At 40.4% G+C, this 27,473-nt stretch overlaps 2 protein-coding genes across 3 annotated transcripts; one reads left to right on the forward strand and one right to left on the reverse strand.

Annotated features, from left to right (window-relative positions):
• Positions 1-732: 732 nt before the first annotated feature.
• Positions 733-9,180, reverse strand: traf6 (TNF receptor-associated factor 6). Of its 2 annotated transcripts, none has more exons than XM_073464011.1 (8): positions 9,110-9,180; positions 6,904-7,229; positions 6,506-6,656; positions 5,344-5,502; positions 5,140-5,211; positions 4,689-4,766; positions 4,210-4,536; positions 733-2,954 (listed from the first exon to the last, which is right to left on the reverse strand). In XM_073464011.1, exons 2-8 carry the CDS (start codon positions 7,227-7,229, stop codon positions 2,349-2,351), a joined length of 1,719 nt encoding a protein of 572 aa, XP_073320112.1. In that variant the 5' UTR covers positions 9,110-9,180; the 3' UTR covers positions 733-2,348. The 2 variants fall into 2 exon arrangements, with proteins under 2 accessions (XP_073320112.1, XP_073320113.1); XM_073464012.1 differs by lacking the exon at positions 9,110-9,180 and adding an exon at positions 9,010-9,050 and having other exon boundaries at positions 735-2,954.
• An 86-nt stretch (positions 9,181-9,266) lies between these two features.
• On the forward strand, positions 9,267-26,913 carry ttc17 (tetratricopeptide repeat domain 17). The gene is made up of 25 exons (XM_073464010.1): positions 9,267-9,450; positions 10,024-10,113; positions 10,372-10,541; positions 10,741-10,852; positions 12,053-12,184; positions 12,663-12,772; positions 12,883-13,030; positions 13,276-13,415; positions 13,883-14,043; positions 14,432-14,544; positions 14,799-14,951; positions 15,526-15,641; positions 15,780-15,936; positions 16,148-16,219; positions 17,712-17,936; positions 18,993-19,212; positions 21,254-21,373; positions 21,870-22,165; positions 22,261-22,414; positions 22,530-22,650; positions 23,178-23,337; positions 23,708-23,791; positions 24,916-25,035; positions 25,561-25,704; positions 25,819-26,913. Exons 1-25 carry the CDS (start codon positions 9,280-9,282, stop codon positions 25,948-25,950), a joined length of 3,621 nt encoding a protein of 1,206 aa, XP_073320111.1. The 5' UTR covers positions 9,267-9,279; the 3' UTR covers positions 25,951-26,913.
• The last annotated feature ends 560 nt before the right edge of the window (positions 26,914-27,473 follow it).

Here is a 27,473-nt window from a genome sequence, read left to right on the forward strand (position 1 = left end):
GTTTGTCTTAGTTTATCTTAGGAAAACAAATTCACTTGATTGCTTTCATCTCTCTGCAAATTAAACTTTTGAGTTTTAAAATATTTATTCAATGATCCCACCCAGGTGCAAACCTGAACGCTTCAGGCGCTCCTTTGTACCCACCGCCATCAGACTCTACAACGACAGCACAACCCCCACCCCCAAACAAACACAGAGACCCCACAGCACCTGCCAAACTCAGAACTGTGACACTCTCACTCATATCGTACTTGTTATACTGTACCCTGCTGTTTACTTACATTTCTGCTAGCAATCACACCATGTCAACAGTTGCCACTTTAATTTGCCATTTTTAACAACTGCAGTTACCTCCTATCTTTATTTCATTTTATGTATATTTTTCTTTATCTATCCTATTTAAATTTGTATTTGCGCTTACTTTTTCTACTTGCTACTTTGTCTTTGTGCTACTGCAACACTTCCCACTGGGGATCAAGAAAGGATTATCATATCAAAATGATCTCACAAAATGAGTTTCAGCATTTCAGGATGCATTATTAGTACTTCTACAGCCTCCTGTAGTTGTAAAACTTTCCTAAAATGCTTTTACTCTGTTTCTTTCTTATGGGAATATGTTCCTTCAGTCCAGCAAAAGCCAGCAAACATTTGCCAAAGACACACATGGATAGGAGAAATTGTGGTTCATTGGTTTAAAAGGGAAAAAATACAGACATAAAACTGAGTAGATGTTTTTTTTTTTTTTATCTATGGTCTAAGTCAGTTTAAGACATTACATGAGATTAACTAAGTTTACAGCTATTCTCATCAGTATGGGATCATATGCTGTGATCCATGACAAACAACACTGACACAGCACAAACAACACAGTCAGCTCACTCTACATGGCATCATAACAATGAATAAATGTTACAGATGGGGAACAAAAAAATACAATATATTAATTATTACATTATGTAAAGGCTTTACAGGTGATATGGTTTTAAAGTTAAGACCCTGACCCATGATGATGGATTTATGTCTACTCTTGAAAACATTTTTCCACATCACATTAGGCAGGAATTTGTGTGAAAGGCACCAGAAGTTCTATTAAAAGCAAAATGAGCAGTGTAGTGACAAATCTGCACAGCTGTAATGTGTTATGTTAAAGATCCACAGTGATAATGAAACCAGATAAACAGTAGAGTGTGAAATATTGAATTTGGAGAGCATATTAATGTCAGTTTTGCTCTTCCCATTCCTTACAATGACCTTAATTAAAAGGTACCATGTGGAGTTTAAGTGTAAACACAGTTATGTTTACAGTCAGCTTCCAATCAGAATATACTGAATGTATCCTTGAGGTTGAACAAATGTGTTGAACGCATTTCCTTGAGTATTCCTTTGAGTATTTTGAAACTTGCATTGCTTCCAAATATCCATACATACATGAACTAGTAGTCTTCTTCTTCACCTTTTGTTGGAGGTTGCTTGCCATATTAGCGCCACCAAATATTCTGTACAATACAAAGAAACAAAGTGATGTTACCGTATATAACCCTCCTTTTGTTTGACATGGCCAGACTTATTTCTTTGCTCTGACTGCTGCGTTATGAAAATATTAAGTTGCATTTGATAGATTTTTGGGTGGATGTGCGACCAAAATAGTTGCAACGTGGAGCCCTAAGAAAAGTAGTTTCAGAGTTTTCATGGCACTTCTTTATTGTTTTACAGTAATTTATTTTCTATTATTTGGTACAGGAAAATGTCTTTCGGGACCCAGGCACTTCAGTCTCAACTCCAATGTCAGTCTTGTCCTGTGCAGTAGTAGAGTGTGTATGACGTGACTCACATGCCACTGTGCATACATTTAAATCCTTGTATGCGTGCTAGGAGAGGATATGGTAAAAACTACACTATGTGGCTCTGCCTCTGTCAAAAAGCTCCACGGTTCCACCAGTGATCAAAAACTCCACAGGGGATCTTTAACATTCAGTGCGGTGTCCAGCAACCAGACCAAGAGAGCAAAGTCTTTAGTAACATTTGGTCTGCAGGCAGTAAGTGTACATTTTAAAACTGGTGATATTGAGCTGATTAAGTATTATTGACTATTGTACAATATACAGACTTTGAACTTATGAGGCTTGCTGAATGTTGGTACCATGTGTGAGTACATACTTTTAAAAACTAACTAACTAAAAGGATTTTATTGTATATATTTATTGAAACAAAAAGTAGGCAAACAAATAAATACTAGCATACTTGCAAGCACATCAATTTTCCTCCTCCTGTTGTCGATGACTTATACAGGGTGATGTACTGAACTGACATCTCAGCAAAATGTTGATCCAGTAGATATGATTTTGACTTTAGTCCCTTGAAACTGAGGCCTCAGGTCCTCTAGGCTGCACTGGTGGTCCCTCACGGTGAACCATATTGTCAAAACGTGGAGTCACCTCACAGCGGATAAGTAGAGTATCATCTTTAACAAAGGATCTCTGACTCAGCTGATGCAGATGCAGAAAGGTGACGTAGCCGAATCCTTTGGGGTTGCGCTGGATGGTGGGCTTCTGGAAGGCTTGCAGATCTGGTTTAGTCTCCATCACTTCGGTGTGGTGCTGACCTTCAGGGCCCTGGTCTAGGATGGAAAGGCGGATGGTGCCCTGGAACGGCCAGGTCAGCTGCCCATCAAAAGCTCCTTGCATGGTGTGGACGAAGAGGGAGATAAAGTTGGAGCAGCGCGGGGCATTGGGGGTCTGCAGGTGTAAGCGTAGGCACAGCTTATAGCCCGGACGACCTGTGTAGAAGCCGGGGCTGTGCTCAACCACTGGCTGACCTGCTTCTTGGTTCCGCAGGTGCATAGAGAAACCTTTGAGGCGCCAGATGAAGATACCGTGACACTGCTGGGACTCCAGCTCCTTCACTGTCTCCTCTAGAATCGAAACCCTACGTCTAAGTTCTGCAAGCTGGCCAGCCTGTGGAAGAGATGGGACAATAATTTGAATTGATAAAGGCTTACACGATGTTCACACAGGAGCAGTGTGAGCAGCAACTTCGCAAAGCACCAACAGCCTCAGTGCTCTATTTGTGTCTACACAGGCTGCGTTCAGGTTGCGGGTCAACCACATTTTGGCAGTGCTCCAATATATAAATACTGTAGCTACAATGTATTAATTAAAATAGAAGTGGATCTGTTATGTCAGATACGTGTGAGCCCGATGTCTAAAAATGCAGCTGAAATGCCTTCTGTGTAGACACACCATTGAAAAGCGTAATGACAAGATCTAAACTGTTTGTGCTCAAACAGAAAGACAACATGAATGAAGCATAAGGTAAGTTCAGGCAGGCCACGGAAGTCATGCTCAGCTCACAATCCCAGCTACATCAGCTGATAACAGCTGATCTTAAAGCTACATCACATCAGCTGATGATCTTGCACAAGGCGCGTTATTCGCTGCTTTCGCCTGCCTACTCTCGCTGCTTCCTCTGCAAGCTGCTTTGCAACCGACCTTCACACCACCTCCTCCTTTTCATGCTGTGTCTGCCTTAATTAAAGTCACTTCTTTTGTCACTGATGCCTGCTCTTTTCTGCACCCTGCAGGGGGTCTTTGCTGCTGCTCTTCCTATTATAGGCTTCCCATGTATGCATGTGGAAGAGCCATACTGCCAAATATAACTTACTGCAAATGGGCATTTAATTTTGTTTACTAAAGTGGCCCTGACTGAACTATTCAACCATCAGGAAGTGGAAATTGAAGACACATATTTTGGCTTATACCTCTAAGATCTAATGATGGCTAGGCTACAACACTTTTTTTTTAACTACAGCTATATTTGTCTACAAAGTACGTTTCAAATCACCCTTTCTTCTCTTTATTCACACTTTCCGAAATGAATAGAGTCTGATGAAAAAACTAAACAACTTAAAGTATCCCTTTATGTGCAACCATTGAGCCACCGAGTACCACACAAGTATGACGCTTGACTCTTTGGTATGTCCTGGTCTTTTCAAAGCTACCAACTCACTCTGCATTAAATCGTTAATGTGACAAGATAATTACAATCTAATAACTAAGTTAGAGTCACCGATGTGCTGGAACTTCACATTCGATTTCTGCCCTGTCTGACGTGTATGAAAGAGATCAAAGACATGACGGGGACATGTTGTCATTACAAAGACAACATTTGTGATCACAGGTCCTGTGATTACACATGCATTGCATCCTTTACCTGTGTTTCCTTTAAAATGATGACCTCACGCAGCTGGTGATCTTGCTTTACCAATCGTCCATCCATCTCCCTGAGCCTCTGCATCTCCTCGTTAGGCTGACTTGGGGCACAGTTGTTGCCGCTGCAGCTCGCAGCTCCTCTGGGTCCACTACAAGCTGGTACTGATGCTGCCGCTCCTTGATCGTCAGCGGAAACAGAAGGTCCTTGCGCCCACAGGGATTTGGGTGTGGTGCCATTGAGGGAAAGGCCACGCAAGAACTCCGCCATGTAGCGCATATGCATCTGCGTGAACTCCTGCATGTGCTGAGCCAGGTTGTGGCGCTGCATCTGCAGAGGCAAACAATTTTTTCTTTGTGACACATGATCTGCAGGGCTGACACGACGAATAGTTGTGAAACAAAACCAAGTTCTCAATTATGTTTATTTCAGTAATGTGTGGAAGATTTGTAACGCAAGAAACTTTGCATTTGATTACCTACCCGTTCCTTACATCCAAAGGTGCTAAAGTTACAGGCAATGGGTGCTTTTGGACAATCTGTATCACAATGAGATTCCATCTGAAACAAAATCATCATCAGCTTCGCTTCATTCACAAATTACAAATGTATTCAAATCAGGATTTCAACATCTCAGTTATGACTGTTTAATTGTGGACAGTAGTAAAGAGGGAAATAACTCACTTCCTCAAAAAAGAAAAAAAACCTTTCAAAGATCTTTTTTTTTTTGCATTTGCCACAGAAGAAACGGTGGTGGCCTACATTAACTGTGAAATGTGTTGTGCGTGCGACTGAGTGTGGAATGGTTCCCCATTGTTAAAACAAAAGAGAAGTTAATGTTGACAGAAGTTAGCTTAAATAAATAACAATTCTCAACTGAAAAACATTTTAATTTATCTGAGGCCTAATTCACAGTAGACATTCTATCACCCACCTGGTCTCTGATCAGATCCATCTCACAGTACTGGCATGTCACGCTGGCAAAGGGACACTGTTGTTCATGGAGCTGAGGGAGCAACCGAAACCAGACTGTAAGGAGACTAATCCTCACTGATTCACAATGCAGCTGTGTAATTCTCCTATGAGAAATATTCTGGAAAAAGCAACAGGAGCAATTACATAAGCGAGTCCACATTACCTCTCTCTCCTCAAAAACAAAGGTTGCCACACAATCTGGGCACGACTCAGGTCTCCTTTGGCACTCAACAGTTGTGTGCTCCTCTAGGTGGCTCTTCCTCACAGACTGTTGGCATTGTGGGCAAGGCACAGTGGCAAACTGACAGTAAGCCAAATGATTCTGGAAGGTAAACAATATGTTGACACAATGCAGTTAATGTTATTGTGTAGCAGGACAACAGTGGTTCACAGTAAACAATTTCATCGTTCACACCAGAGGAAGATGCTATTATTAACTTGACACCTAACATATTTTTTTTATATAGACACATAGAAAGCTCCCTTAATTCCTCATCATGCTTTAGTGGACAGTAGTGAGTGCATGAGATGTTCATCATGCCTCCAGAAGGATCGTTAACAAACAATCTCTTTAGGTGTACTGGCATTATCAGGATTCCAACATGTGTCACTCAGAACTAATCCTTCCTTGATTAGGAGCCAACAGTATGAGGGACAGTCAGAAGGAACAGCCTGTGCTGACTCTGGTGGTGTTGACAGAGAAGAGGAATGCTGTGCTGCCAGTAACTTATTTGTTGCCAGTTTTCTTTTAAAGTCCTTTTTATTCAAACTGGCCTTTGTTTCTCCTAGTTTGTGTCTATTATTGTGATTTTTTGTGTTTTCTTTAAGATCGGTTGTTGCTTCTGGCCTCTTGCTTGTTCTGTGTACAGTCTTTGTCTTATTTTTTAAAAATGTTTTACTTGTGAAGCACTTTGTGATCTTGCTCTGTGACAGGTGCTATATTAAATAAACTTTACTTCCTTCCTCATTCACATATTGATGGAGATCTTTATTTGTTGCACTACAATCACAGAACTATGCTGAACATTGAAACTATGATGCAATCTTAACATGAACTAGGACATGTCCTCCAGGAATCTAAGTATGCATACAAGTTGTTGAAGACTTTATTTTCAATGACAGTGATGGATCAACCATAAATGATCACAGTTACAAGTTTTTTAAATATTTTATAGTCTATTAAGTATAATCTCAAATATCACAATGATCTGAATATCATGAATCTTATTAAGCAACCAAAGGTCATTTCAGTTCCTTGTTTTCATGTTCTTGCTTGCCCTGCATTCAAAATCAGATACGTCACTCACTCACTAAAATTTTCTCACCTCTAAATGTCGGAGCTCCATTTTGTCAGCACAGCCAGAGTTGGGACATCGAACAGTTAGTGACAGAATTTCACGTTTGGCAAAGTTATCAGGAAACAGCTGGTCCTCTGACAGCATTTCATTGTCCACAGGGCACCTTTGTCCTGTATCACTGTTTTGCAAGTGGGAGAACAGCAATGATTTTTACTGAACATAGAGCAGGAAAGCTAGTGTCAGTGAAAATATTGCATAATTCAGATGCATACTGTAACTAGATGACATTTATCTTTAATTATTACTCAGTAATTGACAGATTGTTCTGTTAATAATCAAGAATTAATGCCATGAAGCTGGTAACAAATGCATAATAGACCTGATTTAGCATTCAGTGTTATCTAGAGAGCTGCACAAAAGCATACCGAATGGATTTCTCGATGCAGTTCTTGCAGAATCGGTGACCGCAGGGTGTTTGAATGGCATTCCTCAAAGCCATGAGACAGATAGGGCACTCATATTTACTCTCGAGAGGTGGGTCAAACTCCACATCATAGCCCTGGGGAGGGACAGCAGCTTGAAAACTAGCAGAGGTGCTGCTGATGTAGGTGCCAGGGCTCTCTGAAGGGCTGAGAAGGGACTCCCGTTCTTTTTCCTGCATTGCCAATGCACAGCCGGACAGCTCTCCACCAACAGCTCCTTCATAGCTGTTCTCCTCCAGACTCCCCTTACTGCTGTCAAAGCAAGCCATCTGTGGAGAGTGGGACATATTCATTATTTTTCCAAGTTGGCATCAGCGACTATTTCCTCTCTCAAAGCTGGATATTTAACAGTATCATAGAACGCTCAGCAAAGACTTTCATATTTACGACATGACATTAATAAAGGGATGGTATGAAGTCATTTTCCTATGATGGTATCAAGTAATAACTGTGTGGTTTGGCAATAGCTAAACTTAAGGAAACAGCTGGACAAAACTGCATAAAATAATCACAGGTCAGCAATCATCCCTTGCTGAAATTTACACCATTAGGCTACAGAAAAGTAGACACAGGATTTTCTATCTTTTCAACTTCCTCTCTTCTATACAACATTATATTAGACCTAGGACAGCTAGGTCATGTTACAGCACTTATCAAGAGACACCTTCTGTAACTTAAAACAACAGAGGTGTTATTATCCTCTACTATAAGGTACTGTATGTATTGTGTGTAATACACAATAGTACATAACATATTGCGCTAAAAGCATTCAAGGATGCTAAAAAGTATTTTCATTATTGAATAATCAGTATATTTGTGTTTTAAATAATTGAATCATCATTTGGTCTTTAAATTAGCAGAGAATAGTTTAAAATGTCCATCACAATTTTCTAAAACCCAATGTGATGTCTTCAAATTGCTTCAGTTCAGGGAATGTGTGACATTTTCGCTTGAAAAGTAACATTTTTTTGCCAATCGACCAATCATTCCGGCTGTATAATGATTGTTTTATTTTCCTGTTAGTTTTTATGAATAATACTGTTAAAGCTGCAATATGTCGTTTTGGGGAATACATTTTAATCAGAGGAGAAAGATCTGTACTGACTGATTTTCTATGCCTAAACAAACTAAATAAACAAACTCTTCGTTTTCATGACTGAATAATCAAACCTTTACCTTAAAGGACAACACAATTTCATACTGTTTTACTGTGTTTATGTGTGGCGGACCCTGCCACCTTTCTAGCTTCAAACAGTGTTCTGGGTACCTTATTTTCCTCTGAGAACAACTTGTTTATTCAGTTATGGACAAAATAAATATTTCTGAATTTGTATTATTAATATTAAAATTTTTAGTTTTTCTTCTCCAAACCTTTACCCTTACAGTCATTTTTCAGGTTTTAATCTGAGTGAGATGAGGACATGTGACGTCTTGCGGTTTCTGTTTTGATTTTTGTTCAATGTAAGGTCACTAAAAATGAATTCCCATCAACTTAATGCCAATATAATCCTGAATCTTGAACCATAAACTTGACTTGAACATAGTTTTCTTGTTAAGGCACCTCCTTCTATGAATATATTAGTGGATTTGTAGCTTAACACACAAAATAATATCAACACGATCACAGTGCAGCTATACTCATTCAAGTATGTTAACTGGATGACTGCAACGGAACTAAAACATCACATCTATGTCTAATTTACTGACTTACTGTCATCCAGTCATTTAAGACTGCGAGATACACAGTGGATGTCATGTGTCGAAACTGTGAAATGAGGTGAAGCTACACCTAGCTACATGGGAAGTACCCTGTAAGGTATTAACGTAGCAGTAACGTAGCTATAACTAAAGTTGTACCTTCACTGAACTCTAACTAACTTTAACACTAAGAAGGCGTCACAAATTATTTCATAACATATAAGTAAAGATAAACCCCAGCATAGAACAAACAGCGCTGGCAGTGTTGTCACTTGGTGGACCAGTCATGCCCTTGGATGCGGAACTTTTGCAGCCTGACTGATAAAAAGCGGGTAAAAGACAGATACTGACCTAAACAGAAGGCAGCACACACACGTCCTCACCAGCAACAGAGGCAGTAAAGTAGTGACTGTATGAGTGAATGCAGGTATCATTCTTATCTTGTACTTACCTTTTGATTTCAAAACGTCTCGAACTTTTCGTTTCTACAGAATTTCCTGTTTTTTCGGTCCAAACGTCATCAGAGATGATGCGTTCACTTGTCGACAGATGCGGACGCGAGCGCCGCCGCCTGGCCGGAGGCTGGTAACAGCTGCCACAGAGCAAAACTGAGACAGAAAAATGGCGGACCTCAGGAAAATCTGTCCTGAGTCTTTGCCCTGTCGTGTCAACTATTCGCGAAAACCGTCATTTCAGGGGAAGCTTTTCATCCTTCTTTGCATACTTATAGTGGACTCCGGAGGAGCTACGACCCATTGGGTTGTCACAGAGGATGGGAAAATCCAACAACAAGTATGACAGTTAATGTTAGCTCATTGACCTGCTAACGCTTACGTTAGGTGGCTAGCATGTAAAGCTATTTTTGTTAGCATTAATGGTAACGTTTTGGTACGTGGTTTGTGAATGTTATTCTAGCACTTTATCTGAACTCAACGAAATTCGTTTGCCAGCTTTGTTAAGGTAGCATTCAGCGCGAAAGAAACAACAAAATACGTTTTGTTTGGCTAAATCGGTTAGCATACACGAGCTAACCCTACCTTAAAAGTGACGTTATCGCGAGGTGTTTGAGGTCAAGATGACCAAAGTATTTCAGGCCCATGTCAACATCCGCATTGGAAACTGCTCATCAATGTACCAGAGATAACGTTAACGATTTATGGAGGCACATACCAGCAAACAGTCCCCTCCTATGTAGATAGAGGAAAAGACCGTGTTTATGTGACAGGCTTTGGGGTTCTGAAAAGCTGATTTTGCACATTTTGAATTAGAATTGGATAGACAATTTTTAACATGACTCAATATAATTGCAATATACTATTATATCCTTAGATTAACCCGCTGGTTAACGCACTGTTTTTGTTCCAGGTTCACTCACCTTTGAATCTGAAGCATCCACATGACGTTGTGATCTTCATGAGGCAAGATGCTCGCGTTAACTACCTCAAGAAGCTGGAGGTGTGTGGGTTTCATTTTGACAGTATCCTGTGCAAATATGTATTTTGTCATTGTGTGTTTATCTTTGGATTCCAACCCTTTAGATTCATTTTAATTTGTGCAGAAAAGAAGTACCAGTATCCGGTTCTGTGGGGGGAAAGAGCACTCTGGCACTACTTCATTCATTGCTTAGAGTTACTGCACTGGTCATGACAGCTGTCCATTTTTTTTGTGTTTACGAGTCCTCACTGTTTGTTTGTCCCGGTCATTGTTGAGCAGAAGCAGCTCGTGGCACAGAAGATTCATATTGAGGAGAATGAGGACAGAGACACAGGGCTGGAGCAGAGACACTACAAAGAGGATCCAGACTGTGTCATGGCTAAGGTACCACTGGGAGACCTGGACCTGTATGATGGTACTTATATCTCTTTGGAAAGCAAAGACATCAGGTAAGCCTTCATCAATAAAACATGTCACTACCAGCGTTGCTGCTATCTCCACAGTGCTTTTTCTAAAAGTGGTTAGGGCACCATTTAAATCTTACATAGCCAAAACATGGAGCTATCTTCTGACAAGGTGTATTAACCTAAAAAGAGTGTCTCTTTAATGATGAAATTGTCTCATGATTTTTCTCCTCTCCTCCCATAGCCCTGAAGATTATGTGGACTCCCGGTCAGCTATGCCCCCAGATCTAGAAAAGCCTGACTGTGCGAAAGTGTTTGAACTACCTTATAGTATCCATGCTTTCCAGCATCTCAGGGTGAGTAGAGGTCAAATCTTCCAATAATTTGTGCAGAATGGAACTAGATGTGAATGACTCATGATAATGAGTACCATCTAAGTTGCTTTAATGTTGAGAGGGGGGTTGCTGTAGATGTGTGCGGTAACTGTATTAATAAAAATACTATCCATTCTCAAATTTGTTAATTTGAAACTCATTAGCTGTAGTCAAGGATAATTCTCAAGAGAGGTCTTGCAGTATGGATAAAAATGTTAGATTTGTCGGTGGCTTTGCAGATTTTTCCAACATTCAGGTTGAAAAAGAAGAAAAGCTCTTAATCGAGAAGTTCTGGTACGAGGTTACTGAAGCATCAGCTAGTCAGTTAAAGTTTAAGAGCACCAAAAATGTTATTTAAACAGGACATTTTCTGCCAAAGACTTTGCAGATGTATAAATATAAACTGGGAAGCCCAACCAACCTTATTAAATAAAATGTAGTTGTGAGTATTGTAATTATCTTAGTAATGACCCTAAACTTAATTGGAAGTAATATATAAAGAGAATGGAGGCAGCTGCATGTCAATAAATTACATCTCAGTAGTTCAGAACTAATAAGAAAATTACTTCAATAGTTCTCATGTTACAGCTTAGAGCAAAGCTGGTTTTGTTTCTGTATAAACAGCCAGGCTTTTGATGCTGTTTTTTTAAACAAAGTTGTTTGTGTGATATTTGAAGATATGTTTTTCATTTGGCCAGATACCAACACATTTATTTATGGTCCTTTTTAGCAATAAAAAATTGTGCTGTGGGGATATGTAAACCACTTTAATATGTGTCTCTGGATCTCGAGAACAGCTTGATTTTGTCTTAAGGTTGGATTCATGTCCAATAGCCTATTTATAAATGAGGCCCTTGGGTAAAGATTAAAGGACAGTGGTTTTTTAAGTCCCCTACATTTCATTCAGTATTCCATTTATTGTCCTTACTTGCCTTATCAGGCTGGAGTCCAGTGGGTGTTCACCAGCACGACATATTCATTTGTATATAGTTTCAGAGACATTTAAGCTGTCAGTGTTGGAAGTTTGTATGCTGTTTGTCTTGTTATTAAACAATTTAATTTAGCCTTTCTGTCAGTTAAGATCTTTTGTGAATTCTTATTACAAAAGAGATGTAGCCTTTGTGTTTGCCTGGTCACATACTAAAATTACAAGTGAGTGACCCGTTCTTTCTGTCTGTTCAGGGTGTGCAAGAGAGAGCAAACTTGACCTCCCCACTGCTTTCTAAGGAGGATCCAATTTTTAGTTCGTTGTCTAATAAGCTGGGCCGCAGTGTTGATGAGGTGGGCCATCGCATCCATCAAGGGCTAATGAGGGTAAGAGCTGCCTGTACAACTCACCTCACTAAACTGCACAAATATTCAAGACATTTCTTTCCCTCTTTGCAGATATTGGAAGAAAGCATTTTGGCATTTATTAGATTCAGATTTTTTTTCTTCTGTAGAAATGGAAAATACAAAAATATCTGCTAATTGGGAGCAGACCTGCATTGTTAAAACAAAGTGTGTGTATGTAATTATCTGCCTTTCTTTCAGTCGGACAGTCAACATCAGAAAATCTGTAGTTTTGTAAGTGGTTTAATGACATCAAGATACTGAAGGAATAGTCATTGTCAGCACAAGCCCAGACACATTCAGAGAATCTAGTCAGCACAAACAGGCATGTGACTAAGATCCATTGTAAATTCAACAGAACTATGTTGGGAAAACTAAGAGCTAACAGTCAGCAGTTAGTCCTTTTGATTAAGTTGTTTAAAAGTGCATGTGTGCATGTGTTAATGTTTGTGTGTTCCAGAACTCATCATCCTGGGTGCTGTACAACATGGCGTCATTTTACTGGCGTATGAAGAATGAGCCTCAGAAGGCCGTGGACTGTGTAGTGCGTGCTTTACATTTCTCCCCAAGGTACTGTCAGGCTTCTCGGAGGGCCACTGCAGTAGTATGCTGTTTATCACATGAGACTGTTCACAGGTGTTCACATTCTCACACTGTGTGTGTGTGCATTGTACTTGTAGGCAGCAGAAGGATGTAGCCCTGGTCAACATGGCCAACATCCTCCACCGTGCGCACTTCTCAGCAGATGCTGCTATTCTTGCCCACGCTGCCCTGGACCTTACCTCTGATTTGTTCACCAGCCACTACACCTTAGGCAACATTTATGCTGTAAGTTAAAGAGAAAACATTCCACTGCAATAGAGACCTGTGTATCAGAGCCACATACTTACTATCTGGTTAACCATTTACTAGGCTGTTAACTGTTTAGTTCACAGTATCACAGCTATTGCTCCTGCTGCTGCTTTTTTTCTATTTTTTGTCACAGCATCTGTTTTCTACATTAAATAAATCAGTGTTTGACCTCTTCTATATCCATGGTTTCTCTGTCTCCTCTCCTATCGCTGTCTGACTAGATGCTTGGGGAATACAACCACTCAGTGCTGTGTTATGAGCAGGCACTGCAGGCCCAGCCAGGCTTCGAGCAGGCCCTGAGGAGGAAACATGCTGTGCTCTGTCAGCAAAAGTTGGAGCAGCGTCTGGAAGCTCAGCATAGGTAGGCAAGCACTCGTATGTACGTCTTAGTACTGCAGTCGTTTCCACAGAATTATGAAATACTGTAAATAACTGTGATAAGAAAGAAGACATTTCCAAACATTTCCCATTAAATGCAACTGTGATGCACCAACAGTTACAAACCAACAACTAATCAGATTACCATACAACACATTTGATTCAGGGTTAGGCTGTCTCAGAAAGCATTCATATATTTATTTTTTCCTCTTCTCCCTTTCAAATTCCGTTTAAAAATGCCTTGAGAACAAAACAACTATAGAGCTGAACTCATATTTAAGATCACAGCTGTTCTTTACAAAGTAGCTTTTAAGCTGGAAGGCATTTTAAAGCACCTTTAGGTGACTGGTATTTACGAGTGAAACAATTTAATGTAATATGCTGTGGTTCCCTGCTATTTATTTACGCTAACTGTGTTGTATTTTTTTCCCTCGTTTAATATATTTGTAGATCCCTGCAGAGGACACTGAATGAGCTGAAGGAGTACCAGAAGCAGCATGACCACTACCTTCACCAGCAGGAGGCACTGGACAAATACAAGCTGCTGCAGGAAGAACAGATCCTGCGCAACATTATCCATGAGACCCAGATGGCCAAGGAAGCCCAACTTGGTAAGATGCCACGAACATGGAGCTGATAACACACTCCTGATGTGTGCAAGGCATATATTACTTTGTGGATTTTGCATAGAGTATATTCCATTCTTAACTCAATAAAAGCTAATTGCTTTAACCAGATCATTTCAGATATTATTAATTATGAAATAATAAGTGATATGTGCCCTGCAGTAAAGTGATACATTTCATTGAAAAGGGTAAAACTTCATAGTGTTTTGGAGTCGAGATAAATGTGATTGTAGGGAAATTATTTGAGGCATGACAAAGCAAGCCAAAAGATCATTAATCTAGCTTTGACAGTCACACACATTTCTACATATTGTGCCTTGATTTGGTAGAAAAAGTAAATCGGCACCTGAATATTGTGTCATGTATGCTCCAGGGAACCATCAGATGTGTCGGCTGGGTCAGCAGCAGCGCAGCCTCTACTGCCCCTTTGACCTGCCTGTGCGTTATCACCGTGGTGATCTGTTTGAACATGTCCAGTTTGTCCAAGTGAGTCTTTTGAGATATAACGGTGAACGTAAGGGCTAGGAAGGAGGGTGTTCATTAGCCCAGTTATTTTTTTCCTTTAATATAGAATTTAATTGGTGACCACACAAATTCTATTTAACAGTGAAAAGAACGTGTCTGTTGTGCAAGTTTCAGTGGATATTTATCAATGGAAGCAAACAAAAAGGCAAACACAACCAGTGACAGTTTCTGTTTTCTTAGTTCTTTCTGTTTTCTGTCTTAATGTCTGTTTATAGTTTGGGGAGGAGGTATCGGTGGCATCCAGTGTGGCACTTGTGTCAGAGCGCAACTCAAACCAGACATCAGCCAGCCCCCCGCTCCATCCCTCTGTGTCTGGAGACCAAGACCCTGCTGCTGCCCTCTGGGGCAGCCATCAGGATTACACACAGGCAAGACAGAACTACATCTGAATTTGTCTTTGTTTATGTTAGAATCAATTTTTTGCAGGTGAGCCCAGTGACTGCGGAGAACTCTATTAAATTAAAATCAAAAGTACAAATGATACCTCTGCAATGCTGATGCACACTCATCAAAATTCAGAGACTGCCCTAGACCTGTCAAACAATGTTATGATCCTGCAGAAAAAATGTTGGATCACATTTTGTCTTGCATATGAATTTGAAGACAGACCAAAAAATATATGAAAAAGTTTGCTGGTCTTTTAGACTTCTGAAATTGTTTCCCATTAGAAGCATAAGATTACCAAATTTCTAAAGGTACTGATTATTTTTTTGTAAAAAGTATAGGTGCAATAAGCTGTAGCTCGGTCAATTGAAAAAGTCTCCGTCGCATTGTTTTCTATTGTACTGCTTTGTTGGCATTAATTTTAATTCTTGTTTGTTTTTTCCAAATTGTTCGTGTAATTATTTACATGCTAAAATACATTTCAGTTTGATTTTGAGTTTATGATTATTCAACCATGCAATTGTTGGAGAATGAGAGCAAAGTGTGTTTTTGCTTTAGGACGTACAGAAGATGTTGTGGCCTCAGAGGAGTGACTGTGCCCATGAGTACCCAAGTGTCCCCCCTGCCCACCTGCTGCCAACCTACTACCTTTCACCTGAAACACAGGGCCTCAGGTTGTTACACATTCCTGGACAAAGAGTACATCTAAATGAGAAAAGTTATAGCTTGTGTCTCGAGAGTCACATTATTTATCAAAACTTACCACAGTAAAATTATTTGAGTGAAATATGTCTTATGTTGTGTACGTTCAGCCCAGTGGCAACTCTTCTCTATGGGAGCAGCAGTCCTCCTCAGACGGTAGAACTCCCAAACTGTGGTCCTGTCCCCCAACCATACCCAACCCTCCTGCCTGCCTCACTAGACTGGCCTCTGGAGGAAAAGGAGCTGCCAGATTCTTCTGCCTCCCAGGTATCTGTCTGCCTGTTTATTTTTATATAGGTGTGTGTCTGATTTGAACAGGAAAAAATTAGAGATGTATAGAAATCATGAGCAGTATATTACAGAATACCTATGCCCTTTATGTGTATGTCTGTGCTTGTGTACATGTGAGTGATGTCTATGCTATGTGGAACTGTGCAGCAGAATGTCCATTGATTAATATTACTATGTGTAATTACAGATACTGCTATCACGTAGTGGAGGATGGACGCTGGAGCAGATTGGCTCCAGAATAGCTCAGGCTATGAAACAAGTAAGAAGGCTACTCACTCCCATGTCATCATAGCAACAATAAGAAGACGACTAGACACCGATGACTTAAGTTAGAGTAGTTTATACAAACTTGCAAGGAGGAGCAAAATAACAGCACATCTGTCTGCACAGAGTGATGCCATGATAATCCTGAGAAGTCTTCCCAAATGCTCAGATTATATCTCCAGCTCAGGAAGCATCCCTTCCATACATGGTTATCTGTTTAACAACATAGCAAGGGAGGTTAATGCAGAGCTTCTCACCTCTAGCCAAGTGAGAAATAGGAGGAAATTAGGTCACAGACAGTAAGTCTGCTAACATAGATAGATCGAAGGCCTCCTTACGAGTTTTACACTACAACAGTCAGCTTTGCTTTGGCTTGGTTCGTCAGACATCTGTTCTGTAGACATATCTACAGTAGCTCCGAATCGCTATGACCTCCTATCGTATGAAGACAGAGTGTCCTGGGAGAATCATATTTTTCTCCCACACAAATCTGTAGCGAGTGGCACACAACATGTTTTCTGTTTTTATTGTATCTTTTTTATTGTAATATCGGGTATGTCCAACACACAGTCCAATCTGATACCAATATTTACCTCTAACTGGTGATTAAATATATATCTGACACATTGAAATAACTTCTGTAGATACTTCATGGGCCACTTGATCCAAATACTGATGGCCCTTGTTCAAAGCAAAGCTTAGATTATAGATTGGAACTGGGAGAATGTGACTCCTGGAATTGACGTGAGGCAATTAACTGGCAAAAATGTAGCCCACTGTTGGAGTTGTTGGAACTACAAAAACACTTGTGTTACAGAGTCTTTGAATGTTACCTCATAAACAATCTTTGGCAGAGTACAGACACCAGCTTGCAGAGAGCACACAAACCAGACAGTATCCAAGTTTTTTTTGGCCTGTCATCTTACTTACTCATGGAATTAGCATTAATTAGCGTCAGCGGATATGACCTGCCACTAGAAACATTTGTCATTTTAGCTGGCAAAAGTGACAATCAGAGCTGGCTAAAAATGAAAGGCTGCTTTCTGAATGTTTTGTACTCTGTTCTTTGCTAATGAGAAAGAGAGAGGAGAGATAACACATTTGTTACCATCCAAGCTTATCAAATTTTGCCAAACCAGGTGTAAGAACAGAGTCAGCTGCTTGTGCAATCAAATAATTTTTTACCTTCACGCTAATAACTATTTGCGGTGCAACACTAGCAGGCTGATGTGGACAAAACACTGTAGATTTAAATAAAGAGAGGATCGGTTTTTGACTGGCTTTACTTGAGCTGATACCAGTCCATTAACATATGCCATGATTGGCCCCAATACTGATAATTCGGATCGGCTTGGAAAATCTATACCAATAAGAGTTGTCAGGTTCACGAATCACTGAAACCGTGCTAAATTGCTCACAGCTGCGGTAGTCTGAACCTATCTTAAATCATTTTCAGAGCTAACAGAAATGTGTTTGTGTATATATAGGCCACTGTACCCCGCTGGCAGGTCCACAACGAGGCAGCTCTCTTCTGGCGGGCCAAAGGCAATGGCAGCCATGCCCTGCAGTGCCTGCGCCAAGTGTTGAGCTCAGCCCCGCCTTCCCACCGCCAATTGTCCCACACCAACGCTGCTAACCTGCTGCTACACCACGGCTTGACCACCCAAGCACAAACACTACTGGAACAAGCATTGGCTGTCAATGCATCGGAGGTAAAGGGAGTTTGGGAGGGAGTTTCACACACACACTGCATTATTTTCACGCTATAGTTTTGGCCACTATATTAGGCAACCTGGTTTGTTGACAAAGACATGCAGCTGCTATGTTTAGTGATCTTCATCTTCTCGTGCTTATGTCATCCTTTCCAGTTCTGCCATCACAGCACACAGAATGTATGCAAAGCTGATTAAATTCAATCACAGTGATGCATGAATACTCAAAGATCCACTTTAAAGGTGGATCACTGAATATCTCATACATTAAGTGGGAGGATCAGTCTAGAGGCTGAAATGAATACTGTGGTAAAAAGGATCGAAGGCGTTATCTCTTGAATGTTGGAATTGCTGGATAAATGCATTTTTTTTTTAACAGTACAAGGTTATATAAGTTCATTCTTGCCTTTATATGACGTGTTTGGAAAAAAGGTGTACTTTGTTCAAAATCATTACTCGCCATACTGGTTATTCAAAAGATACCCACCCTTAAATCCAGTAAAATAACATTTTTGTGGCCTGCCATGCCCAAACATTGCTAAGTGCATCTTTTCATGACCACTCACTGTACCTTTTGATGATTGGATGCATCCAGCAGTATATCGTGTCATGTCACAAAGCACTCATCATCTCAAGGTGTTTCCAGGAACATGTAGATTTAGTCCTCTTCAGTGGCCTGCAGATTTTCCACATTTCAACACAAAAGAGTACCCTGGGAAGATATGAAGCATGAGTTGTCAACTCAAGCCTTGGAAAAACATTTGTAGAGGTTAAATATCTGCCCTAAGTGTAAACTATGCACATTGATGATATACCAAGCCAGAAACCAGAATTAAAGAAAGAGGAAAACCCCTTAAACTTCAAAAAAAGACGAAAAAACAAGCTTTTGTGTACAGAGTAGATCAACATAGTACAATTACAGAAGGGACACTCAAGATGACAAATTTATAGATTGTTAATATATATGAAATATATCTGCTAAACCTGAATATCAGTTTCCACCTATGGTACCCATCAGTTAATATTCCCCTGTTCTGATTTGCTTTCCTCCTTCAGCCCCACACCCTATTCAGCCTGGTGAGTCTGCAGTTGGCCCAGGGCAATGTGACAGGTGCTCTGGCCTTGTTCCGCCACATCCTGGTGACGGCCCTTTCCTCCTCCTCTTCCTTCTCATCCCTTGCTGGCTGTAAACAGTGTCGCACCAGTCTACCTCTGCTGCGTTGTCTGCAGTTCTACCCCTTCCTTTACAATCTGTCACAGCGACAGCCCTGCTCAGGTAAAAGAATCACACACACAGACTTATTTGACTCTCTCTCATATATATAATGGATTATTCCTTAGAATTTGATTACTTATATTGGTACAATCCTTGATTTTGTTATAGCAGGCAACTAAAGTGTTAATTTTGGTAAAGTTTAGGATATTGGGGACATAGGTAGGGAGCTACGGTGAAATTAAGTTAAGCTTTTAAAGATTCTTAGTGGTTTTTAAAGGCTAATTGCTTCATTAGATTGTGTTTAAACTGAGCAAGAAGCTTAATCATTTGTAGAATCCTCAACACAAACCTCTTTGTTGGTTAGTCTTGCCATAGTTAATAAACATGCAAGGAGCAGAGCAGTGACAAGCATCATTTCCTGAAGCTTTTTAAAAATTGGAGCAGGGGCACAAAAGTAGCTGTTTATCAGACAAATTCTCAAAGACACCATAGATCCTTGGCTTAATTTCATTTGCTGCAACACATTCATAGTGTGCAATTCAGTTACAGATATTGTTCTCCATGTTTTGCCTGATTGTAGAACTTGTTTTGATAATTAAGGGATATGGCCAAACCTGTGACTTCTTCTTTAAATTTGAAATTTAGTTTCATCACTGAAAATAGTTAATAATTTTCAGTGACAGGATAGTTTTTTATTACATTACAAATAACCAAATGTTTTTTTTGCTACAGTATATTGTCCAGCTCCACCAGCTGGCTATGTTAAGCTGGGCACTAAGTCTACAGACAGGTTATGCACTAAACCCCCCCCATGTTGTCCCTTGAAGCTGCTAGAGTAGCTGTGCAAAATAAGTAGTATGTTGCGCTCTAAATGCGAATAGAGACTGCACCTTCTTCTTTATTCATATCAGTGGGAGTGAAGAGAAAAGTGCTTTGAAGTGGAGAAATTTTGCCACTCAATAATTTAGGCTGCAGAAAATAGCTAATGCCAAATTTAGAACGGTCTATATTTTACTCTGCAAAGCTAAATATTGCTCCCATAAAGCACGCTGAGTACATGAGGTCACAGAAGCACTTATAAAACACACACCCACCTTAAGTCAGGTCAAAATGGTTGAATTATCCAGAGAAAATACACAACTTTTCTCATGTTAAATTCTTAGCTGGATGCAGTTCCTCCCACATGATTGATCATGTTGGGGTTGTTGCAACAGTAAAAAAAGGGGTCTCTTTCTGTTTAATGGTTGTGAAAAAACAGCATATCATACATAGATTCAGAATCTCAGTTAGTAGCTAACAACTGCACTTGAGAAATAGCTCCACAGCTGAACATTGTGATGATGGCAATCATTGTAAAAAACCTCTCAAACAACAAAAAAACATACCAGTGCAACAAGGAGAGCCAAACAGGGCTGCAACAATAATAGCATTCTTGCAATACTGCTGTGTTAGGAGGTGTAATCCATGGCAGTGTATGTTCTCATTACTGTCTTAAGAGCCTCCTGCACTTATTAACCAGCCAGGGATGTAATTTTCTGATCTTACCAGATTTGATTTTGTCGCTCAGCCCTATGTAGCATCATAAGACTTTAAAAAGAAATACTTGGCTGTTGCACACCAACTATCTATTGTGTCCCTTGCGCCTCTACATCTGTTTTTGTGTGTCTCCCATGGCTTCTACAAGATTGTGACATTCAGTAGCGTTGTGCACAGATCTAATGTCTTCCTGGCAATAGTAGGAGTTTCAAAGTTGAAAAATCCAAGCATTGCCAGAGTAAATTGAGACAGTGAATGGAGTCAGCAGAGTGTACAGAGAGAGAAGCTGAAAGACTGATTTGTTTGTTCCAAAAAACAAACACAGTTGCTTTGTCTCCAAATATAAAATGCATCACTTTCTGTTCAGAAGGGAATTGTTCCCAGGAAAGAGCTAGTGCAAAACTTAAATGATCCGGCCTTGGTTTGAACCACTAAATTGGTCAGTAACAGAGTAGCAATAGGAACCATATTTACAGATAAAAATTTGAAGGTTATTACTTTAATTCAAAGTAAGTGAACATACTGACTTGTGTGTGTACTAACATTATAATGACATTACATCCAGAGGGTGCTGCTTGCATGGCTGAGGAGGACCTTGGTATACAGCTGGAGGAATGGGACGGCAGCGAAGAGAAACAGGATGCACCAGCCATTTCTGCCATTGAGGACTCCTTGCTCTTTGAGAGTAAGAATGTGATTTTGTGACACCTTCAGTGGCAATATGAAACAGTCAAAACAATCTTTCCAGTATACTGGAGTGAAGAGTGTTTGTTAAAGAAACACACACGGCACAAATTTCTTCTACTTTCAACATAAACATGCAAGAATTTAAAGTAACGCTTTGTTTTGTACTTACAATTTGATTGATTTTAAGGATTGCAAGCATGGTCACTGTTCTGAGTCTGGGTCCTGGAGTTGAATGGGGTTTATACACTCATTAATATCCTCGAACAGTATAATAGCATTTTCTTGAGTTGACTGACAACATGCCGTTTAAAATTGACAGCTTAAATCTCATATGTCAGTTGCTTCCTGAAAAAATATTTATCAAACTCTAAACTGTTAAAAATAAAGTTAAAATCTAACATAAATTGTTTGCTAATTGGTTCTGTAGCTCATCACAACTCTGATTTACTTCACTCATTAATCCTGTGTTCACACCTGTTATCCCTGCTTTTCAGAGGTCATCTTGGACAGTAACGGGTCAGGTGAGGCAGCTGGACAGCAGCAGGCCTCTCCCTCTGCCTCAGCAACCGCTAAAATGGCCACCCCATTTGGAGGTGGAGGAGTAGAAGGGGAGGAGGAGTGGCAGCTGAAGGAGGACCTGATGGGAGCTTTTGAGGGCGCTCTGGATGTTGGAGGCAAACGAGGGGACCTGCGAGGTATCCGAGTGTTGAAGAATGACCGTGTTATGGGTGCCCGTGCTGGAGGTGGGCCCTGCTTTGGAAACTGTGAGGATGACGACGGCGCTGAATGGGTAAGTGTACCTGCTTGTTCTTCTTCTTTCTTGTAGCTGTTGTGAGAAGTGTGTATAGCCAAACAGAATGTGTCAGGGTGTTTGCTGTTTATCAGATCACCTTCCAGGTAAAGCGGGTCAGGAAGGCAAAGGTGGATGGGACAGACAGTGTTGCCAGCTCTGATGACAGCCAGAACGGGGAGTCTCCGCCTGGAGGACACTCTGTCTTGGAGATAAGCGGGCCAACTATCCCATCACCTGGCCCTTCAGGTACCGCACACACACTTGCATTTTATTTACTTATACCAGCATGAAAAAAAGCACTGAGGTCCTGGACTTGACCCAGCTGAGCGAGATGTGTTGTGGTTTTTGTGTTTTCGGGCAGGTCGCTGGAAGGACTACACAAGTCTTGGCTGGCCAGGGCCAGAGGAGTGCCAGCGAACACGCAGGGTCGACCTCACCACTGTAGCCAGCACCTGGTTGGCTGTTTCTGCTAAGAACATTGAGTAAGACTGTCACTGATCTATTCATTTTATTAGATCTTTTAAGCACAGAGAAAGAAAAACTAAGACATCCACGACTGCTAGGCTGGTCAGAGGATCCTTATACAGCACTTCATAACTTGTATGTAGGTCTCCATGATGAGTAGAGAATGTAGAAGAGTGAGCAGAGGGACGTTAAAGACGTTTACGGTATTCAAGGACACATTTTTTATTTTTTTGTGTAGTCAGTTCCAAAGAGAAGAATTGACCAAGTGCACACTGTTTTGGGTGTGAAGGCTCTAATGTGTTTTTTTTTTAACAGCTGTGCTTACAGTCATTTGTTTGAAAAAATAGTATAAAAGAATTCCAAATCCATTTAAGATTCCTTAGAAACATGTGAAGTGTTTCTGTGAAATATCTGTTGAGTGAATAGAAATGGAAAACAAAAGGAAAAAGAAAACCTTGTTGCCTCATTGATGTCAATTCATCACAGCATTCCAACACCCAAAGCTGAACTGTTTTTGTCTTTCCTCTTCACTGTCTCTTTTCAGTATCACAGAGCACATAGACTTTGCCACTCCACTCCAGGAGCCAGCCGCTGAACCTTTATGCAATGCCAACCTAGCAGCCAGTATGCACACCCTCGACCACCTGGCAGGGGTGGCCAATCGTGCCGCCATTCACTACACTGGAGAGAGTCAACTGCGTGAGGTAAGCGGAGGCAGAAGCCATAGATTACATACTCTGCTTTTCTGTTCCTTAACACTAGACCCAAAAAATATCAACCAACAGGATCACAGAAAAGATGTTTTTTTCAGTTCCACAGCTGTACTTCCATAATGCATGGATTATATGACGCTTAATGCAACCTTGTGATAATTCAAATTTCAGGAGGGTAATAACTTGTACTGGGAACCACAAAAAGTCATGTCCAGCAGGGTGTACAGGTTATTGTCTCAATCTAAAGTGGTTCAACAGTCAAGACAATCATCGGCCGATTTTAAGAACATGCTCAACTGTAGATAATGGATGATCAAGGTCAGTCCTAATGCATTGAAACTAAAACTTGTCATTCACCCAGGTCCTGCAGAACCTCGGCAAAGATAAGTTCTCTCCTCAGTCTTTTGAGCAGGTGGGCACACGCATCGCTAAAGTACTGGAGAAGGTAAGGGCTCCCACATCCTCCTGTATTAACGTAATGGATGTTTGGACAACCTCGAAAATAGCCTGAATGTACAACAGCAAAGAAGTTTTAATTTAGTTTAGATCTGATTTGTTTTTGGTTCCTACTATACTCAACAATTTACTACAGATAACAATTAAAGGAGCGCTGTGGAACTTGTGTGTTGTGAAGGTCGCTGTTAGTTTGTGTAAGCTGACTCCATTTCTAAACTAACGTGAGCTACTGTTGGTCTTTGTTAGCGAAGCAGAGAGAGGCACTGAGAGGAGGCAGTAGACTAACATGCATAGTCACATCCTTTGGACTGTCGTGTAAAATCTGACCCAAGTCCTTTACAAAGAAATCCACAGTCCAGCACCATTACAAACCTTCAAAAAGTCATCCACAGGATTGTATAGGCAACCATGAGAGACGAGGAAGGTCTCAATTTTTTAACATCACGTTACAATCCGCTCACATATGGCTAATAAAAACTGATTAATACATGTAAATTGCATCAAATTGTTACATAGACTCCCTTTAAAATGCTAATTTTAATGGTAGTGAATGTGAATTAGCAAGGATTGAGTTACATGTTAAAACACGTCCAGTTGTGTAAACACAAATCGATAAAGCTCTGCTTTCACAGCTATCCTTAGTGCTTACCTCCAAAACAGAAGCTCTCCATTATGAAACTCTGTACTGAAACTCATACGGTCTGTTTGCTCAATCTTGTCTAACTCTTCTGATTTTCTGAATATAGATATCCAGATAATGTAATAATCACAGTCATTAGAGACAGGATTCAAACTTTGAAATGTCTTTTTGGCCATGAAAGGTGCAGAAGACTGCTGAGTTTCATGGCAGCTTCTATAGCAATTCCTAGCCCAATCCTGATCTTGCTGAGTTATCATCCTTGTGGCCTAGAATGCGTTTGCAGTGAAACTTCTGAAATATAAAGGTGCAACTAGCATGCAGCCTGTTGCAGGTCTACAGGAAAAAAACAATTATTTGAAGAAAGTGTCATTGCTGTGCATACTTTAGCAGTAACACCCTAGTATAGTAACACCTAACTGTAACACTCAGCCAATTAGATTTTAACCGTGCATTTATCCCCCTTCAAACTGCAGAATCAGACATCATGGGTGTTATCCAGCATGGCTGCACTGTACTGGAGGGTGAAGGGTCAGGGCAAGAGAGCCATCGACTGCCTTCGACAGGCCCTCAACTACGCTCCCCATCACATGAAGGCAAGTTAGACATCGGCTGTTCCCAACAATTGACCCTGTCATTCATTACCCGGTGTGAGTGGCTGCCTGATCTGAGTATGACCTCTGTCTTGGACAGTTAGGTACACAACAACACTTGGACAAGCTCACAAAAGAATTGAAAGTGGAAATTTGGGTTAGGTTAGATTTGATTATGATGTGGTTGTGGTTACTTGTCATAGCATGTTTTCAATTCAAAAGGGCTTTATATACGGGAAGTGCACAAGAACAGCAACATGAACATTGAAAAATATGCTATGCTACGCAGTCAACCACGCGCCACCATCCGAAATATTCATTGGAAAATGTAGTCATAATCATAAACAAACTTAACAGATACTCCAATTATACTGCAGTTCTGTATGTGCTTGCTCTTTGTGGTGATGATGGACCCACCGGCTCCGGCCCTACTCAGATCGGGTAGTGACAGACCCATTTGGTACTTCTATTGAATAAAGGATTATTTTCAAAATATAATTTTTTTTCCATTCCTGAATTGTGAACCAGGATGTGCCCCTCATCAGCTTGGCCAACATCTTCCAGAACGCTCGGATATGGGAGGACGCTCTTACAGTCGCCCGCATGGCAGTAGAAATCGCCCCGCACTTTGTCGTGAACCACTTTACCCTTGCCAACGTTTATATAACAATGGTAATGACTACCATCACATTTTCAGCTACCGCCTCTTTGACTTACTGCTACTTAAGTTCAAAGTCAAGACATGTGTCCTTATGGTGACATGGTTGTTGTGTTTCTTGACGACAGGAGGAGTTTGAGAAAGCTATGCACTGGTACGAGTCTACTTTGAAGCTGCAGCCAGAGTTCGCCCCTGCCAAAGATCGACTAAGAACGATTCAGTGTTACCTGCTCACCAAGAGGGAACGCCGTCAGCCCTGAACCACCAAACCCGGGAGGTTCTGGCAATCATGCACACACCAGATAAAGAATAGTCAGACGGACACATGCACACTCACACAGACACACACTCATCTGACAACCAGAGATCTTGCATAAAAATTAAAGCACAAGAACCCTGATTGTTGTCAAAGGTGAGGTATCAAAATTCATATCTGGTAGAATCTGGGTTCCTCTTCTCTTTGAGATTGAACTGAGTTAGGATTGAAACATCAGAGAACAACTGTAGATAATTTGCCCCCAAACGTATCTGTCAAATGCAGGACCTCTTGTTATCTAACAATCGAGAAGTTATGAAACTCTTTTTCTAGGTTTGCTTGCGAAAAATGGAAGGGGGAGGGGGGGTTTAGAATAAGGCTCTCAAGTTTTCCACTTAATCCTTCTGCAATATTCTGATTTCAAACTATGCTAATTGGAAGAATAGCTCACATTGTCATTCGGGAAGCAATTTAGCATTTTGGTATGAGGAGGTGGTACATCGGAGGATCTTCAGGACAGTAACACACTACAGCCTGGAGATGGCGCCATGTTTTAATGTAACTTAACTGGAAATTTTATGTGGAAAGGATGTTATACAGTGTTTGTTTAATTCTTTTGCTGAGATGGTAAGAAATGTGGCTCTCAACTCAGAGGTTAAAGGAGTTGGAATTGAAACAATATAAGCCCTCACTACTTCTGCTTCTTAAAATGAATGGGAATTCTTAGTTTTTGCACTTTTTCTCTATCATTCCTATTTATATGGGACCTACAAACTGTTTGATTTTGCTCCAAGGTAATTTAAATACAAAAGAGACAAACTGAAATATGCTATTACATTTGCTTCTTAACTTATGGAAATCATAAGGCAGAAAAAGGATTTGCCATTGACCATCTATAAAAAAAAAACTCTTAAAGTGGAATCTGTATTAAATGTACAGTATTAAAGGCAGTGTGTGGATTTCATCAGTTCCTTTCTCTGCATCAGTTCTTTGTGTCTTTGGGAAATTGAAAAAAAGGGTGGAAAGTGTACAGTGTAAAACCAAAAAATTGTAACTTCCTGGTTGGGTCTCATCTTCAGGTCGTCAAATACCGACACTTTTAGTCGACGTCCGACCTAAGCTGCCAGGAAGTTACATTTTGATGCCTTTAAATTAAACTGTAGAGGTTGTAGCGTATCACCATTAACACTTTACAACCACAATCATTGATTGAAAACTGCTGTCATAAAACATGACTGCAACCATTTGGAAAAAAAAAAAAATTTGAAAACTACCCCCATGGTGGCACTGTCCGACCTTTTTAGGTACACTCCTTTTCTCAACTACAATCCCTTCCAATAATGTTATCACTATTTTGAATCTACAAATCAGATCATTTTGAAGACTGCATACACTTAACTTATGTATATCTGACATGGAAACTGCCGTCATAAGGCTCTAATTGCAGTCTCTTATTACTGAAGGATGAAATGACAGCTTTACTACATAACATCATACAAACTCCACAATATTCCAATGTGATCTTCG

Source organism: Pagrus major, chromosome 4, assembly GCF_040436345.1.
Source record: "Pagrus major chromosome 4, Pma_NU_1.0".
Classification (NCBI taxonomy): Eukaryota; Metazoa; Chordata; class Actinopteri; order Spariformes; family Sparidae; genus Pagrus; species Pagrus major.